Below are 19,351 nucleotides of genomic sequence, written 5' to 3'. Positions count from 1 at the left end.
CTGGGAAGCGAATGGATGAAAGTAGCTATAGTTAAGCCTGGTGTGCCGATGGAAATCGTCCTGAACAAGTACAAAACCTAAAACACTAAGTTTTTGTTGGTAATGAAGACTTTCATCCAGCATGTTCTCCTTTTTCTCCTTGAAAGTCAGTAATGTATTTTTTGTTGTGTTTTCTTCAGGGAGTCCAGAAGGAAAACTCCAGTGGCTGTATTGATGCTGAGAGTAATGTTTTGAGTAATCTATATAATGTCACAGTTCCCCAAACAATATGTCAATTGTTCTAAGTGGTAGTCTTGTGTTAGAGCTTTGTCAGTTGTGGTCAGTAGTTGGGCTGAGATGAAGCTAGCAAGAATAAACAATTGAATTCTTCTTGTTTTTATTACACAAGCATTTCATCACCCTATGACAATAAACAAGCATATTCAATCTTAAAGTCCCGATATGCCGTCAATTTATTTAATATTTTTTTCATCCAATAGATAAGATTACATCTGAACAAGATACAATTTAATGGTTTAAGAGTTTCAGTAAATCCTTTACTTGACATTGCTTACATTAGTCATTTATTTCTTATTGGCCTTTATTGTTACAGACGTTACATATGCAGTGCTGTCATCTAAAACAGTTTTATATGCTGCACAGGGCATATTCTTTTGACCATTATAAGGGCATCTAGTGTACGGAGAAGACCCTGTGCTTGATATAAAAGCAAAGCACATCACGGAAAACATGAAATTTGTGTCATTAGGACAATTTGCCACACCTCAAAGCAAAACATTACTTTTCTCACTTCAGTGAAAACAATTAGCAGGGGATTGCTTTTTTAAGAACTAAATACTGTCTTTGTAAAGTAAACATAATTCCCCAGTGCATTGGATTTCACGTTCATCAGTGTGTTGCAGTCGTGCCACACCGAAATGCATTCACTGACCAATCACAGCCCTAAACTACACTCGGGGGCGTGGTTTTAGAAGAGAAAGGCAGAAGGGCCTGAAGGCGTCATTTCCCAGGAGACATTTCAGTTTACACAAAGGAAAGTCTTTTATAGTTTCTTCTTGTTTCGCTGGTTCATTTCTTTACTCTTACTGCATTGGTTGTTGAAGCCTTATTCATCAGGCTTTTCACAGAATTACTACTAAAACATGATAAAGGTGTTAATATGACTAGAATATAGTTCTGTACTGTAGCTACGATACAATGCGACGAACTACATCAAAGCATCACTTATTAAACTACAAATTGTCGCATAAATACTCTGTAAGATATTTGCGACGTTATCTGTACGCCCATTTATTAACGTGGACCAATCAGATACGCCTGTGTGTACAAGATCCGACCATTCAAAGTGTGCTTGGCACGTGGACCAATCAGCGCGGCGGTTTTAGCTCTAAAGGGGCGGGGCGAGCAGTCTACCGGGTCAGCGCTTAGCTCGCGGAACAGCGAGGCGTGTGGATCCAATGAGATCACGCCGCGTCCAGGGCCCGGTGGCTGCAACGAGCCGGTGACTGCTGTAGCACTGATATCAAGACAACGCTGTGCAGCGTGACTATAAAACACCGCCGCTGCTACCGCATGGGTTCTGCTCAGTCGGCATTAATCTGACATTTACCAGGGAGCAGTATTCAAGTCTGAGAAGTGCACGAAGAGCTTTTCTTATTGTTCACGCTGTCAGATAAGCTTCACCTGCACCAGTCATTCAGTTCCCATAGAAAAACTTCTACCACTCAAGGTAAGTTTCACCACATTTCATCTTAGCTTCAGCGCTATGAACTTGCCAATGGATACGTTAACTTCTGTGTATAGGTATGTTTATGTACATAGATTTCCGGTTTCCATCTTTAGATCTAGTCAGCGTTATAGGATCTCCGGCTGGCTTGTGTTTTTTTGGTCTATGATTCCGCTAGCTAGCTAAGCGCAGCCTGCTAACTGGCTGTTCTGCTCTAACATTACATTTACATTAGGTCACGCCTGCATCCTGCTTCTATCTAACCTTATAAATGAGCATCAGGTTTGTGTAATCATCATGAATCGACTTAAAGGATCCGGTTTTAATGTGGAGCGCTCGTGGCCCCCAGCCTTCAGGATCCGGCTATCAGCTTTGTGTGCGTCACTATTAGACAAAGGCAACAGCACCAGAAGTTTCCACACTCCACTGCTCACCCATCCTGCTAGAGATAGCTGGTAGATGTTTGTTTACGTCTAGAAGTTAACAATCAACAATTTGCAAAACGACATGCACATATATATATCTATCTCTGATAAATAATGATGTTTCAGAGCAGTATCTGTGTTAGATGGCTACATGGGCACCACTGTAATCAAGTCCACGTGTTTGAAAGATAGTGGAAGTTGCTATTTTATGCTGACCCCAGACCAGTTTTGCTTTTCCTCTTTGGTTAGAGGAAGCAGATCTTGCATATGCATGTGAGAGCAGCTTCTGTCTAGTAACTCTGCTTGACTATACCTGTTTCTCTCAGCATGATGTCTATCTTTAATAGATCAGGTGTGTTCAGCTGGAGTCCAGCACAGCTTGGTATTTTCTTCTGCTTTCACACATCTGTTAAGTCATCAGTTCATTACCAGGTTTACTAGGTGTGTTCAAGTTGGGAAATCACCAAATGAGTCCTGAACTAGATGATGTAATAACAGGGTCATGGGTAGTCATGACTATCTGCTTCACGCTGATCCCACTTTGAATTATTTGCATGGCTTAAACGGCCATAACAACGTGGATTGCTCCAACTGTACTGAATTCTAACAGCTGTTGTGTTTTCATTTTTCTTTAAGGTTACAATGAGGGAAAAGCTGCCATTATTGGCGTTGTTCTGCCTCGCCCTAGCACTCTTTCCTTCTCCAACAGGTGAAGCACAAAATACAAGCATCTGAGGCTTAGACTTTGAGTTTTGTCCGTGCATGAACACACAGAACAATGTAGTCATCATACTAGAAAACAGTCTCTAGTGTCAATAGTTTTGCTTAAAAAAAAAATGAATGAGTTCTGGTTACAAGCTATATTACAGGATTTGGATGTTTGCAACCATAATAATTGCTGTACATTCACTGTTATTGCTTACTTATTGATCAACAATTCTAAACAGAGATTATCAGTTCTCAGCTTTTACATTTTGCTGAATTGAAGTGTCCTAATCGTCACTCTTTTCTACTGAACAGCTTCAGTTGCTGTGATGTCTGTAGACCTGGGAAGCGAATGGATGAAAGTAGCTATAGTTAAGCCTGGTGTGCCGATGGAAATCGTCCTGAACAAGTACAAAACCTAAAACACTAAGTTTTTGTTGGACCTTTATCCAGCATGTTCTCCTTTTTCCCCTTAAAAGTCAGTAATATTTTTTGTTGTGTTTTCTTCAGGGAGTCCAGAAGGAAAACTCCAGTGGCTGTATGCTTAAAAGAAAACGAACGACTTTTTGGGGACGGCGCTATGGGAGTGGTGAGTCCCTTTCTGACAGTTTTGGAACTACATTTCTACGTTTGAATCCAGTCCTCAAAGTTTAACTGAATTTTAATGTGTGCTCATTTCAGTCTGTGAAGAATCCTAAAGTGGTGTACAGGTATATCCAGAGCCTTTTGGGAAAGACCGCAGACAACCTACAGGTTGAGCACTATCAGAAACACTTTCCCGAACACCAGTTAGTCCGAGATGAAAAGAGGGGAACGGTGTATTTCAAATACTCTGAGTGAGTAATCTGTCATTCCCGTATATATGTTTATTGTTTATGCTGTGTTTGAATATACACTCACTGTCCAATTTATTACTTTATTACTGAAGCACACTACAGCTACTCCTTGGATGCAACTTTCCCCATATCAGTACATCATTAAGCTGTTAATCTTACTTTCAGTCAGCACCTTTCTATTTGACAATATGTAACAGAGAACTAACAAATTTGAAATATATGCAGCCTTGTTATAATGTAATGTCTTGATGCACTCAATAGGCTATTAAATGATCAGATGATACTTTATATATTTTAAACATAAAACAAAATGGGTTTTGAACCTACCTAGTTTATACATCATCTCTGAAATATGCTAAATAAAATTACCACTCGATCTGTAGAGTTAAATGGATCAGTGAGATGCCAGGCAGCAGTGGTTTTCAGATTGTGTCATTTAATTATTTAAGGCACCATCTAGTTGACCAATATTGCCATTAATCTTGTTCTTCTTCTTCTTTCGGCTGCTCCCGTTAGATGTCGCCACAGTGTATCATTGGTCCGCATATCTGATTTGGCACAGTTTTTACACCGGATGCCCTTCCTGACGCAACCTTCCCCAATTTTGCAAGACAGTTCTATTGAAAATGATTAAAATTATATGCAGTTGGGGGAGGAATGGCACCTTATCTAATAAAATTGTATCTACTCCTGAAGTAGTCTTTCAGTATTTCATTGGCTGTCTCAATATACCTGAGCTCAGGGCATAGGTAGCTGGCTAGTAGCTTTCAAACAGAAATGGGGAAAAATGCATGATCTCAACTGTATAACTATGTTTCTCACTATAGCAGCTGGCAGACAATAACATTCTGGAGTGATTAAACACAGACAAATCATAATTATTTGGTTGACTTGCTTTAATGAACATCATTACTGTGCAGTTGCCCCTGACTCAAATTTCTGTATTTAAATACTTGCACCTGGAATCTTTCACTGATTGTTTATAGAAAGTTGGTAGACTATATTAAATGAGCAGCATTACTCATTGTAGGAATCAATGATAAATCTAAATGCATCATTTACTGCAGTTTGCCCATATTGCTCTACATATTGCTTCTTTGAATTCCACAGGGAGATGCAGTATACTCCAGAAGAGTTCTTGGGCATGGTACTGAACTACTCTCGTGGCCTGGCTGAGGATTTTGCAGGTTTGCCTATTCAAATCGAGTTTGTCTGTCTGACTGCCTTTGTGAAATAGTGCTGTGACATGTTGTTATAGAGAAACCTAAGGGTGGCTCTTTGTATGTTCGTCTTCACAGAACAAATCATTAAAGATGTAGTCATCACCGTTCCAGCCTTTTTTAACCAGGCAGAACGTAGGGCAGTCCTGCAGGCTGCTCAGATGGCAGGTTTGAAGGTCCTTCAGCTCATCAATGACAATACAGCTGTGGCTTTGAACTATGGACTCTTCAGAAGGAAAGATATCAACGCAACTGCCCAGGTACCTCAAATTAAGCAAGTCAGCAAGGAAAATTAAAATGTAATTTTGATGTTCACTCTTTTAATATTGTCGTCTTCTTTCCTCTCGACAGAATGTGATGTTTTATGATATGGGATCAGGCAGTGCAACGGCCACTATAGTCACTTACCAGACAGTGAAGACCAAAGAGGCAGGCACACAGCCTCAGCTGCAGATCCGTGGAGTCGGGTTAGTGCTTCATATTGTGCTGATGTTACCTTGACAAAGGGAGGTTGCACAAAGTACTGTGGTATGTGGGGGTGCCAATAAATGTGACATATGGTTTGCTTTAAAAAGTATATTTTTGATAAGGTTTTTTTTAGGGTTGCGGCTATCGATTATTTTGATAATCTTTGTTTTGTTGGTTAATCAATTAGTTGGATTATTACCAAAAACATTTGAGGAATCAACATTAAGGTTTGGGTTCGGCTCAGTTTTCGTGCCTGGGATCAATGAATCGATTATTTTATTTTATTTATTTATTTTTTAACCAACAGCAAGATGGTGACTTAAACAGGATAAATTTAAAATACATATTGTGCATACTAAAACAATACATTGGTTCATTTTATATCATCGCTACTGGTTGGCAAGCAGATTGACTAATTGACTTTGCTACTCACTGCCCAACACTGCATAATGCACATGCTTCATTCATTAAATCATTAAATTTGAGACCATGTTCATTTTCAACCCACTGAGTTGTCATACAAACTACTAACTTTTTGACCAGTGTAGCACAGGGTAATATGCAGCAGTTAATAATTATGATTCAGTCTGGTACATCATGCTTCCACTGTTTCTTTTTATGTAGCACTGCCCTTTTTTCATTTTTTAATAGAATGAAAAGTTTTTCTTTACTGAGGATATCTCTAGATTGCAAATGCCTCAGTGTTGTACAATACGTACAACCTGATATGGAGCTGAGGGTGTCTTCTTGTCCAGCATGATGCTGTAATTTTGCCTGAAGATTATCATACATTAAATTGAAATTAACAATTTAATTGCATTTTCTGTTGTAATGTACATGCATAATGATTACTTTAAACTGAATGTGAAAATATGTATTTTTTTGTTTAGCTTTTAGATTATAAAAATTGAGACATGGCACAATATAAATAACTGAAATACACAAATAGAGTACTAAAAAAATGAACTGTAGAAAAAACTGTGTAAGTATATAAGGCGCCATTCTGTACTAATGTGCAAACTCTTGTCATCAGTGAAATGTTTTAGCAAGAATTTCCAAGTTAAAACTCCTAAATGTTAGTGTTGCATGTCAGAAAAGCCTTTGCTCCAGAGTAATGATTGAAATGTGATGATCTATGAATGTGGTTATATTTAATTAGGAAAGTAACTGGGAATGAATGTTGTGTTAGCATTACAAATTAATCGTGTGCTCCGCATTCACCTGTACGCAAACGAAGATGGATTCCATGTTTGCACCATTAGTTCTAGTTTTGAATTTACCAGCAAATTCCCTGCAACTGCTGATGCTCTCAGGTTCTCTGGATTGAATGTCACCTCTCCCTGTGTCCTCTTGCTCTACATGCTCTTCAGTATACTCTCACTTGAAGATGTAAGGTTATATGCAGCTATGCCACCGTAAGAAAAAAGTCATGAATGTCACTGGAGTGATCTGTGCATTCCATTCTAAAGATTTGAAGACCTTCTCTATTTTTATGTTTTTATATTTCCTTCTCCAATTATATACAGCAGCCCCAAAGTGACAGTAGTACTTCAAAATTAACTTCCTTACTACCTTCAAGATGCATGATCGGGAAGGTTTCTTCCTAGTTTTAAACAGGAAGTGTAGCTATTTCTTTTTTGCTGTAATAAACAAATAGGAATGTTTACATCAGATTCACCTTTCACTGTAGTGTCCCTTAAGTCCCACGTGTCTTATTTAAGGCTTTATTGCATCAGTTACCACAATGAATGACATTTTATCTTAAGTAAACTACAGCTTTGAAAAGTCAGTCAAAGGACTGGCTATTAAAAAATATACATGCTTGTGCTATGGAGTCACTTTAATTGGAAAAATAATCTTATACCAACCAAGCTTAAATTGCTCTTAAAAGGTGAAGTTGGTTTTGGTTATTAATAATATTTTATATAGCAGACTTGTTTTATATTGTAAATTATATTTATCCCTCAGCAGGCTTTTATGTAATTTATGTAACTGATTTACTGTGCATGTGCCTCTATTGAACAGTACTGGTGTCCTCTGTGTTTAGCTTTGATAGGACCCTTGGGGGTTTTGAAATGGAGCTGAGACTGAGGGACCACCTAGCCAAACTGTTCAACGAGCAAAAGAAATCAAAGAAAGACATAAAGGAGAACGCACGTGCCATGGCCAAGCTGCTGAAGGAGGCGCAAAGAGTCAAGACAGTGCTGAGCGCAAATGCCGAACATGTAGCTCAGGTAAGAAGGGACTATGAGTTGTATACACACACACACACACACATACTGAATGTTTGCTGTGGTCCTAATAAGGTCAGTGAAATTTTACTCTCTGAAATTTTAGGATTAGCTTTATACTTTAGAGCTTTCAGGGTAACCAAGATTAAATATAAAATGACTGATTTCACTTTGCTTATGAATTTTATAATCAACTGAGTAGACTTTGAAGCTTTTTCTGCTTTCTCTTCCAGATTGAGGGGCTGATGGATGATATTGACTTTAAGGCGAAGGTATCCCGTGCTGAATTCGAGGCTCTGTGTTCTGATCTTTTTGACCGAGTGCCAGTCCCAGTGCAGCAGGCACTTACTGCTTCTGAGATGTCTCTGGTAAGGGCCTCTACATACCATTTTTCATCAATACAGTTTCGTAATGGTACAATGTGTGCATTTCAAAGGTCATGCTTTTAATGTGAACATGACATTTTGTTCTGCAGGATGAGATTGAACAAGTCATTCTGGTTGGAGGAGCCACTCGAGTTCCCCGAGTGCAGGAAGTGCTTCTTAAAGCAACAAAAAAGTAGGTTTTCCTCTCACAGATGCTACTTTTGTATTTTTAGTCTGCAGGGTACAAGTCATTCCTAGTTGGAGACTGTGTGTCGTTCTGGGAAAACCCATCACTGGGGCTTCTGTCCCAGCTTTTGTCAAATATTACAACATACTTTGACACCATAAATATATTTCACCAAAGCAACATGGTCATTTTTATTTACTTTTTATTTTTGCATAGGCTCTTCCTGAGCCAGTTTAACAAATGGGAATGTCAGGCTTTGATAAAAATTCTTGAATAGTTACCTGCCATAGCACAATGGACATAAATCTAGTCAATTCTGATAGAATTCAGATAGCAGCTTTTGGAGGTAAACAGATTTTAAAATGCTGTTAATTTACTGGAAATGAACGCAAAAGAGAAATGTATTTAGGGTCATGAAAACAGTAGTTTTTACATCTGTATAAATATAATAATAAAATATCAAAATTTCACCATGTAAAGAGTTTTCCCAGGCTGTCACACAGTTACTAACTCTAGCACAGGTCTGCTTTGTGTATGCATGTGATGCATGTGCAGCACTAACTGATTCAAAGAAAATGGCTCATTAGACAAGATTATTATAAAATTGTGCAATACTGTCATTCGGGAACCATTGTTAACCCATCCTGTTCCCTGTAGAGATGAGCTGGGAAAGAACATAAATGCTGATGAGGCAGCAGCTATGGGTGCAGTGTACCAGGCTGCAGCTCTGAGTAAAGCATTTAAGGTCAAACCCTTCCTGGTCCGAGATGCAGCCATCTTTCCAATACAGGTAAGCGAACATGGTCTCAAGCCTGATGTTGAATGATGCTTGATATAATATTCATGCTACATTTCTAATATTTCTATTCTTTAAATTTCCCTTATTGCCTCTGCTTAGGTGGAATTTAGCCGTGAGACTGAGGAAGAAGAAGGTGCGAAGGGACTCAAGCACAATAAGCGCATTCTGTTTCAGAGGATGGCGCCATATCCCCAGCGCAAAGTCATCACCTTCAACCGTTACACTGATGACTTCATTTTCAATATTAACTATGGAGACCTCAGCTTCCTCAGTCCAGACGATCAGAAGTGAGTTTAGTGTATGAGTAAGAAAAGCAGACACAACTCAATGCATGAGCATTCATGAAATAATTATAAAGCCAATATAGCAGGGGTGTAGAAATTTTTGAAGATCCACCTATGGAAAATTCCTCGCTTATAAGGATCCAGATAAGCAATTAACATGAATAAACGGCAACAATAGTTACATTTTAATGCTTAACCATTAATAATTATTTATAGCCATAAACTAAGACAGTTTGAAGTATATTTTAGTTCACAGTGGTGCTTCACATTACTTCTTTTGACTGTCACCATGGACTCAGATGAGAATAACATAAACTTCTTTGTCCATTTGTAATTAAGTATTCTGTTTTTGTTGTCAACTTTTTTGTTATTTTAAACAAGCCATGTAGTCAGTTCACTAATCAGACCAGAGAGAGCAAATAAAATAAAAACTTAAACGTTTGTGAAGAATCTTCCCATTCTGACTTAATGTCTCTAGCCCTGTAACTAGTCTCTGGTCAAATGAGCTGCTTTCAGCTAAATAATTTACATAATTGAATGTGATTAGATATGCCACAACAGAGGATCTGCTACAGTAGCAGAGTTTGTTCATGTTTAAATTAGAGTCATTGAACTACAGCCAGTTTTTAATTTGTTTGTTGTCTCTGATACAGTACTATTTTTTTCAAGCACTTGGATTGGTCTACTGAAATTCAATCCGCATACAGATTGTCAGCAGTTTTAACATTGTGATTTATTAGCATCTGCTTTTGATCAGTTCAGTTTAGCTACTCATGTATGATTTTTAAAAAAAGAATAATAATTGTAGTAGCTTAGAGATCATTGTCAGATACACTAACAGTTATTTTCTATCAGGATGTTTGGCTCTGTGAACCTGACCACAGTGAAGCTGTCTGGAGTGGGTGAAAGCTTTAAGAAGCACTCTGACGCTGAGTCCAAAGGCATCAAGGCCCATTTCAACATGGACGAGAGTGGTTTGCTCATTTTAGACAGGGTCAGTTAAATTATATGCTCGCTCTCTCTGTTTCATTCTGTTACAGCTCTGATTGATATCAGTGTTTGTGTAATAATTGTATAGAGTCGTGAATACTGACAACAGGCAATGTTAAACATGTTGCAGGTGGAGTCAGTGTTCGAGACTGTTGTAGAGGAGAAAGAGGAAGAATCAACTCTCACTAGTAGGTTCTGTTCTATTCTGGTGTCTGTCCCCTTTTCTGTCAAGTTCCCTGTTACATATTCATGTTTTACTATGTTGATACATTTTCTTTTTTTTTTGTCCTTAAAGAACTGGGGAACACGATTTCAAGCCTGTTTGGAGGTGGGAGCACAGAGCCCGCTGCTAATGTGACAGAACCAGTACAGGTAAAGTTCAACATTAAGAAATATATGCAGTAGGGGTGAAAAAATATAAATTCATTAGCTAGCCCACTGGGCAAGTAAGGGCTCTAGTGTGCTCCCCAGTCCCATGGATTGTTATTCTCTTATATAAGTTTATAATGTACATCACACATTGTCGATGCTCTTTATTTTGCCCAGTTTCATTAGTGTTTCCACATACTTGCAAGTTTCTGATTCTGAAAAGTTCCTATCATCGGTGCACGCTAATTAATCCGCCTAGTGAGAACCGTTCTATCATCAACCAGATTGTGCCTCTGCAGGTGCCGAGTGTAATTCAGTAGGATTCAGGCTTCAGAACGAGAAGCGAGTGCTATAGTTTCAGGTGCATTTGAGGTGCATTGCACCTACATGAAGCACTTTAAATTTAAACATCACTACATACCAAATGAAAACATTTGTTTTGTAAAAGTCAGTAAGGAATAATTTTCTCCTTTTTCTGGTTGTGAAATCAACTTGTCCACATCTAAACTATGAAAAGGAAAAAAAAAAAAAAAAAAAAGCACACTAATAGCCCAGGCTACTTTGTCTACTCCAACAACTTTACATGGCGGTAGATGTTGTGACAGGAACAAAAGTGAAAAAGTGAGGCCCTCTAGTGGCTGGCCGCAGTACAATTTGTAACCCTGCCCATTCCCATATAAGTCAATGGAACACAAGTCAAATACATTTACATCTCCACAAATTATTTTCGGGAATAGTGTTCTGTAGTTCGTACAGATTCTTATTATAAATGTATTTTGTAGGAGCTATCTGATGGTAAGTAAAAGGGCATGGTTGATGCAGTGATTGAAAGTTTTGGACATGATGGTCAAGCCTCATGAACACACTTGCACTTTTCAACATGCACCTGAAGCTCTTGGCAGTTCTGTAGCAATGCCATGTCTTGTTCTGCTGCAAACTAAGTGTTCTCTGCAAATTTGCCAGTATGTTGCTCATTCTGATGACTAAACTAGCTCTTAGACTGGTATTATAACTAGCAAATCTGCGTGAGTGAACGAAGTGATGGCATAAACCAATATAGCTAACACTTCATAACAATATACGACTGACTAATAACCTTAGCCAACACTCCACCCCCCCAAAAAAAAAACTGGTTGTGTTGAGTGTAAATTTGGACTACTATTTATCATTTTTGCGTAATATTTCTGTACTTGCTACTTTGGGATAGCGTTCAATGCTCCATCTTAAGTTGCACTTCTGGTAACTCTCAACTTATGTGCTCCCAGCATGGGCAGGGGAGTGTCCATGACCAGTATGGGCTGGCGAGAGGCGGGTGCATTGTCCGACCGGCCGTATCACCTGCACATGCTCTGGCTCCAATTTACTGTGCAAACTCGCTCAACATGGCATCTTTCAATTTGACCAAATTTAGCCATACAATGGGAGTACATGGTGCCATTTTGTTCACTCAGTCATTGATCTGCCCTTGTCTCAACAATGTAATTCAAAGCCATGTTTTTTTCAGGATGAAGAGGAGGTTCCTCCCGAAGCTGGAAAAGACCAGGAAGAGGCGGTTGAGAAGACTGATGAGGCTGCCCAAGAGCAATCTGATAAGGAGGAGAAAGGCCAGGGGGAGAAAAGCAAAGAAGAGCCTCAGACTGAGGAGAAGAAATCTGATGAAGGCTCTGACAAAGAGGAGCCTCAGGTAAGAAAGCTTGATTTAATCTGTAACGATTCTTTTCCTCTAAATATAATGCATTTCTTTGCACATATTTCACTTTAAAGCACTTGCGATTACTTAAAGAAATACAGCTTCTAAAATTTAAGCACTATTGTAAAGTCAGTGTCTTCCAAATCAAATACTAAATCCTCATTACACAGGCAGAGAAGGAGCCTGAGGGATCAGAAAAGTCTGATGAAGGGAAAGCAGCAAAGGAGGAAGAGAAGGAGGCAGAGAAGAAACCTAAACCCCAGAAAAAGAGCAAAATCTCAGTCGATATTGCAGTGGAGCTGGAGGTTAACGATGTGCTTAACCCTAGCTCAGAAGACATTGATATCTCCAAAAAGAAGTAAGTGTTTGTTTTTTATAAGCAAGATAGATGTTAATTTAATTAGATGTTAATTTCAAGTGCTATGGATGAGAAAGTATGTGATCATATGATCAAGAGCTTCATAAAAATGATCACTGTTTCCTGCTCTTTCACATCAGGCTGCAGGATCTGACGGACCGAGATCTAGAAAAACAAGAGAGGGAGAAGTCACTAAACAGCCTGGAGGCATTTGTCTTTGAGACTCAGGTATAACTTGTTATTCTCATTTGCTTTTCTGCTGCTTAGCTAATGCTTATGGCATGAGTGATGAGTATGCAATAATTTAATGACACATCTAATAATAGTAGAATTGTTTTCCATTACTTTTGTACCCAGTTGTAAATAGTCTTGGATTTTATGGCCTGAGTAATTTAGAGTGCTTTCATTTATGTATTGTTTAATCCATTTGAATTGAACCCTGGTGCATTTGCCCCCTTGGTGCAGTTCATTTAGGCAGGTGAGAATACAGCAATCATGCTTTGGTGTAGACCAAAATAACCGAGAATATTTTGGTGAGGTGGCCTTGGTCCACATCCAGTTGTGTCCTGTGTGCATGGGTGATTTTTGTGATTTCTACATGCATTTGGCAAAGGCTTTTATACCTTTTTCATATTTTTGACCAGGGGATGAAAGTTTTACGAGTCCTCATGCCCCTTATCGTTTGTTTAATTGCGTGCAGTATGAAATCAAACCAAATAGCAAACCAAATGTATCAATTTTGCTCTGCGTTGTACATAGACTATTAGGTGTGAAAGTGCCCTTAGTTTAGAACTGAGCTTTATTATTGTCCAAATGCCCCTTCTCTCCTCTCTACAGGATAAGCTGTACCAGGATGAGTACCAGGCTGTGGTCACTGAAGAGGAAAAGGAGGCAATCTCCACCAAGCTCAGTGAGGCTTCAGCATGGTTGGATGATGAGGGCTATTCAGCAGGAACCAAAGAGCTGAAGGAGAAGCTGACCGAGCTGAAGAAGCTGTGCAAAGCCATGTTCTTCCGAGTGGATGAGAGGAAAAAATGGCCAGAAAGACTAGCAGCACTTGACAGCATGCTCAACCACTCTTCCATGTTCCTGAAGTAAGTCTTAGGATGATTTAAACGGAACAAAATCCGAATAGTTTCTTTTGCTAGCATATTGTTTAAAACCATAGGTGGTAGCTACACCTCAGTTGTTCCAGATGTGCCAGCTGAGAAGGATTTACAGACTTTTACACTTACATTTGGCTTTTGTTTAATCAATCGGTTTTCTGTATAGGGGTGCTAAATTGATATCAGAAGATGACCAGATTTTTACTGAAGTTGAGCTGAAGACCTTGGAGAGAGTCATAAATGAGACTATGGTATGTAATAAACAATAATGATTATTCCGATTCCAAATGTGAGCTCTTAATTACTTAGCTTATGCATTTTTATCAAACTTATTTTAGAAACATCTCCTATTTTCCCCTGTTTATTTTATTATTGGTAGACCTGGAAGAATGAAACTGTGGCTGAGCAGGAGAAACGCTCTCCTACAGAGAAACCCGTGCTGCTATCTAAAGACATTGAGGCCAAGCTCTCCCTCTTAGACCGAGAGGTCACCTACCTGCTCAACAAAGCCAAGTTTGCCAAGCCAAAGCCCAAACCAAAACCTAAAGACAAGAACTCCACCAGCTCAGAGAATGGCAAAACTAACAGCACAGACTCGGAGAAAGTCATCCCTCCCAAAGATGAGTCCAGTAAGAGAAAAATTACTGGTTGTTTGTAAGACCTCGCAGTCAAGTCCTGGTTTTTCTGTTGTTGTTTCTACCTACTTTAAATTTGGTGCATCCTGAAAAATCTTTATGATGTTCCAGATGGAGCGGAGGAGGTGAAACCAGCAGAGGAACCTCCCACTGAGGAAAATAAAAAAGAAGAGACTGAGACAGAGCCAACAATAGAAGAAAAAACAGAAGGTAATTTACTTAATATGCAAACATATAGTGTGTTGAATAAGTATTCACAGTATGCATAGTGTTGTAATGTACGCAAAATTAGGCTTTTGTTTCAAGAGGCCAAGGGTAACTCCACTCCCTTGGTTCACAGGACTACCATAGCCTGGCCACTCCACAAAGCTGAGCTGTTTATGGAAAAATGACGATCTCTATAAAATCATGTTTGAAATTTGCCAAAAGACATGATTAGAGACTCAGTGGTCATGTTGGAAAAGGTTATCTGGTATGACGAAAGTACTACATTTGGCAGAAACACAACACTGCTCATCACCATGAGAACACTATCCCATCAGTGAAGCATGGAAGCGGTAGCATCATGTTGAGAGTTACCCTTGGTCTCTTGGCTGCATCTCTGACTAATGCCCACCATACCCTAGACATATGCAAAGCACTGTACATATGAAATATAAACCTGACTTGTTTGCCCTTTTATTTTCCAAATCAAAGGTGACAATATTCACAAAAAAAAGGCCCGACATTAATAATCATCAGTAAATTAGACTTAATCCAAACATGTAATCATACAGAACTCAGACTGGATTCAGTTCAGAAACTGTTTTGGGTTTCAGTGACTAGGTTTACATGTACATCAAATTCAGTTTAAGGTCTATATTTGGGGTGCAGCCGTATTCCAAATACAATGTTTATATGCGTACAGGCATCGTAATGTTCCTGTATACATGGTTTTTGTAAGCATGCCAATCAACACATGCGCTTTTCCTTTCCCACTGTTATTTCCCAGGAGATTCAAGATGTTGCCGTTGGTTATTGAGTATGCTCAGTTGTTAGACTTATTACTACTTTTTCACACTAATTTAATTAGGGCTCTAACACTTCTTACCATCAAAAATGCCTGACAACACCACCTCGAAATGAAAAGGTTCGGGTAAGCATCTGTTAGGCAAAGCTTCTGTTAGCACCCACAATTCCTTGCGGACTGAGAATGCGCATATATCTCCTTTCAGTGGATTCTCTGAATAATGTGTTTACATGCAACAAATTTCCGATTAAAACAGGCATATTCCGGGGGTGGGAATCAGAATATTGTCTTAATCTGAATCGGGCAATCGGATTGCAGAGTATACATGACTCAAGACTAATTAGAATATTGCCAAATTCTGAATAATATCGGATTATTGATGTGCATGTGAACATAGTCATTCATACTCTGACATCTAATATAGAAAGTGATTTCAGATAAAACAGGCTAGTTCTTCAGTACAAGTTTAAATTGTATCCTACGTAAATGATTGTCCATGTTTTTTTACAGAAACAACAGGGGACGATGATTCACAAGCCCATATAGGGGATGAATTATAACAACTGGAACATCTCATTTTTGTGTTGTCGTATTTATTGACTGTGATTAAAGGGTTTTTTTTTTTTTTTTTTTTTTTTGTACACATCATCTGTTCTCCTCGGATCACAACCAAACATTTCAGAGCATTTTAGATAATGTCAGCATTTTCATACAGTAGCTCGCCATTTGGTAAATGTGATCTACTGAAACTGAATACATTCAGCTTGAAAGTCTATGAGCAACTACAGTCTGTTAATCCTATCTGCCTGTATGGAATGCACACATTGCAGCTTTTCCCTCATTCTGTGTGCACTTGTTATTGGGATTATACATACACAAAATGAGCTCACTCCATGTAAAGTTCACTGTGTCCTCACAAATATTTTAACATTTTGTGCTGGAGTCTAGACATTCAACCTAAAATCTTAAATTCTAATTTCTTTTGAGAAGAGATGCAAGATGAATTTGATGAATATGATTAAGAATTTTTTTTTCTACACCAGTTTGTCATCTACAATTAAATTTCTGGTAATTTGCATAACCAGACAAGATGAAAAATTTAAAATATAGGTCTTTTAAGATGACTCCTTTCCTGGGCTTTTGTTTTGCTTCATTGTATGTGTCTAGAAATGCCGAATTCTTTATCAGTGGAATACAATAACCAAACAAATGTGAAATTTGACCTTTTATAAATTCAATTTCTGTGTATGGATCATGTCACTTCAATATTTAGTCCCATTGTCTTACTGCATTTGCATTATACACTGACTGACCACTTTATTAGGAACACCTGTACACCTGCTTATTCATGTAATTATCCAACCAGCCAAGTGTGTGGCAACAGTTCAGTGCTTAAATTCATGCAAATTTAAGAGCTTCAGTTAATGTTCACCTCAAACAGAATGGCACACCAGTCTCTAGAGTTTACAAAGAAGGAGGAAAAACAAAAAAAAACATCTTTTGAGAACAGCAGTTCCGTGAGTGGAAATGCCTTGCTGATGATAAAGATCAGAGGAGAATGGCGTGCGTATGCCAAGAAAACATTCCCCGCACTATTACACCACCTCCACCAGCCTGGGCTGTTGACACACGGCAGGTTCGGTCATTGGATTCATGCCGTTGGTGCCAAATTCTGACCCTACCATCTGTGTGGCTCAGAAGAAATCGAGATACATCAGACCAGGCTATTTTTTCCGATCTTCAACTGTCCAGTTTCAGTGAGCCTGTGCCCACTGCAGCCTCAGCTTTCTGTTCTTGGCTGATAGTATTGGAACTCCAATATGGTCTTCTGTTGTAGGTTTGACATGTTGCTGGTTCTGAGATGCTTCTCTGCTCACTACAGTGGTAAAGAGTGCTTTGAGTTACCGTAGGCTTCTTGTCAGCTTGAACCAGTCTGGCCATTTTCCTGTGCTGAAAATTTCTGTCTGCATTATTACCACTTGCTGAATGGTTGGTTGGTCGGTTGGTTGGTTGTTTTGCGCCAAGTTTTTTGTGTGAAAATCCCAGATGATCAGCAGTTTCAGAATTATTCGAACCAGTCCCTCTGGCAGCAACAACCATGCCATGGTCAAAGTAATTGAGATTGCATTTCACCCCCATTGTTTGATGTGAACATTAGCTGAAGCTCTTGACCTATACCTGCATGATTTTATGCATTGTGCTGCTGCCACGTGATAATTTGGATAATTACATGAAATGAGCAGGTGTATGGGTATTCCTAAGATAGTGGACAGTGAGTGTAGGTTAACACCACTGATGAACATGCTACCATTAGCTTTTTTTTTTTTTTTTTTTTTTTGGCATCCACATCCACTCACCTCTATTACCGGTGAATTTCTCACTGGACTGCACTGACATTAAGGAAGTTGTAGTTTTTTTCTTCCTATGAAAGCTTTTGCTGTTCCAAGAAAGTAAAAATGCGAATTCTTTATTCCTCCTTTTCATCTGTTCCCATTCTTTTCACCTTTCCATTGTCTTTGTTTCTGGTCTGTGGAGGAAAGAGTATATAATGTCTGGGAAAGGGATATTTTGTTTCTAAGCTGTTAATAAAATCTTTTTTAAATCTCTCCATGTCATGTAATGTATTTCAATAACAGTTCTTTGAATATCCACAAGGGTGTACACATGCCAGGTGTATGTATTGTATGTTTGTTCCAATGCGCAGTATCCATGTGAAGGAAAGAAGTTTAAGATTTTTGTAGGTCAAAAATCAAGCAACACAGTCTGTAACAGGATCATCTAACCTAGAGATAAGTGTGTAGAAGAAGATACACATGTTCAATACATACTCACTGAGCACTTTATTAGAAACACTACTAATACTAAGTAGGGCCTCCCTTTGCTTTCAAAACAGCCTCAATTCTTCATGGCATGGATTCCACAAGATGTTGGAAACATTCCTTTGAGATTCTGGTCCATGTTGACATGATTGCATCAAGCAATTCCTGCAGATTTTTCAGGTGCACTTTCATGCTGCGAATCTCCCGTTCTACCACATCCCAAAGGTCTTCTATTGGATTCAGATCATGTGACTGGGAAGGCCACTGAAGAACAATGAACTTGTCATGTTCATGAGACTAGTTTGAGATGACTTTTGCTTTGTTACATGGTGCATTATCATGCTGGAAGTAACCTTTAGAAAATGGGTAAATTGTGGCCAAGAAGCACATGGTCAGCAACAATACTCAAAACAGCTGTGGCATTCAAGTGATAATTGATTGGTATTAACAGTGTTAATGAGGTGTGCCAAGAAAACATTCCCCACACTATTACATCACCCCCAACAGCCTGGACTGTTGACACAAAGCAGGTTGGATCCGTGGATTCATGCATGCCGACCCTATCATCTGTGTGGCTCACCAGAAATCGAGATTCATCAGAGCAGGCTACGATTTTCCAGTTTTCAGCTGTCCATTTTTGCTGAACCTGTGCCCAATGCAGCCTCAGCTTTATCCATATGATTGGCTGATTGGATAATTTGATGAATAAGTAGGTGTACAGGAGTTCCTATTAAAGTGTTTGGTGAGTGAATACAATGTACATTACAAGCAAAAAAAAAAAAAAAGATACAGAAAAATAATGGTGTATGTAGATAATAATTGTTATACAGATGTGTAAAATATAAGGACCTCAGAAAAAAGCCTCTCTCCTTTTTCTTCACTCTCATGTTTGCCCTCTGTGCTTCTTTTTCAGTATTCATTAGTACCTCAATCCAGACTGAATACAGTGAAAGCTTTTGATATGTAAGGCAGTTACTAGAACAAAAATGTAATCTAATTCCAAACTGAATTAAAATGGATTAAAGTTTCCTTCACTTCCCTTAAACAACTGAACCTGGGAAATTCCCTCAAGTTCTCCCACATCACCCCCCTGCTGTGCCTCTCTCTCATGGCATGTGTAGCTGCCTGC

At 38.8% G+C, this 19,351-nt stretch overlaps 1 protein-coding gene across 2 annotated transcripts; it reads left to right on the top strand.

Moving 5' to 3' along the window:
• Positions 1-1,422: 1,422 nt before the first annotated feature.
• hyou1 (hypoxia up-regulated 1) lies at positions 1,423-18,009 on the top strand. 2 transcript variants are annotated; one of them, XM_053241271.1, is made up of 24 exons: positions 1,423-1,729; positions 2,788-2,860; positions 3,172-3,265; positions 3,367-3,445; positions 3,538-3,692; positions 4,803-4,879; positions 4,991-5,172; positions 5,264-5,379; positions 7,428-7,614; positions 7,845-7,979; positions 8,087-8,169; positions 8,821-8,953; positions 9,062-9,249; positions 10,102-10,240; positions 10,367-10,424; positions 10,532-10,608; positions 12,110-12,289; positions 12,466-12,653; positions 12,794-12,881; positions 13,491-13,747; positions 13,926-14,010; positions 14,139-14,388; positions 14,506-14,604; positions 14,735-15,898. In XM_053241271.1, the coding sequence occupies exons 2-24, from the start codon at positions 2,794-2,796 to the stop codon at positions 14,743-14,745; spliced, it is 2,928 nt and encodes a 975-aa protein (XP_053097246.1). In that variant the 5' UTR covers positions 1,423-1,729; positions 2,788-2,793; the 3' UTR covers positions 14,746-15,898. The 2 variants fall into 2 exon arrangements, with proteins under 2 accessions (XP_053097246.1, XP_026797716.2); XM_026941915.3 differs by lacking the exon at positions 14,735-15,898 and adding an exon at positions 15,914-18,009 and having other exon boundaries at positions 1,424-1,729.
• Positions 18,010-19,351: the final 1,342 nt, after the last annotated feature.

This window comes from Pangasianodon hypophthalmus, chromosome 17 (assembly GCF_027358585.1).
Source record: "Pangasianodon hypophthalmus isolate fPanHyp1 chromosome 17, fPanHyp1.pri, whole genome shotgun sequence".
Taxonomy (NCBI): Eukaryota; Metazoa; Chordata; class Actinopteri; order Siluriformes; family Pangasiidae; genus Pangasianodon; species Pangasianodon hypophthalmus.
Note: the sequence above shows the minus strand (reverse complement) of the source record. Positions and strands in the feature narration are given on the sequence as shown.

What these genes read in the sequence shown, in the direction of transcription:
- hyou1 (XM_026941915.3), top strand. Translation starts at nt 2,794, where the DNA reads ATGAGGGAAAAGCTGCCATTATTGGCGTTGTTCTGCCTCGCCCTAGCA. An exon ending in CTGCTTCTGAGATGTCTCTG is followed by an intron (nt 7,980 to 8,086) that starts GTAAGGGCCTCT and finishes TTTGTTCTGCAG; the next exon opens with GATGAGATTGAACAAGTCAT. An exon ending in ATGTGACAGAACCAGTACAG is followed by an intron (nt 10,609 to 12,109) that starts GTAAAGTTCAAC and finishes TGTTTTTTTCAG; the next exon opens with GATGAAGAGGAGGTTCCTCC.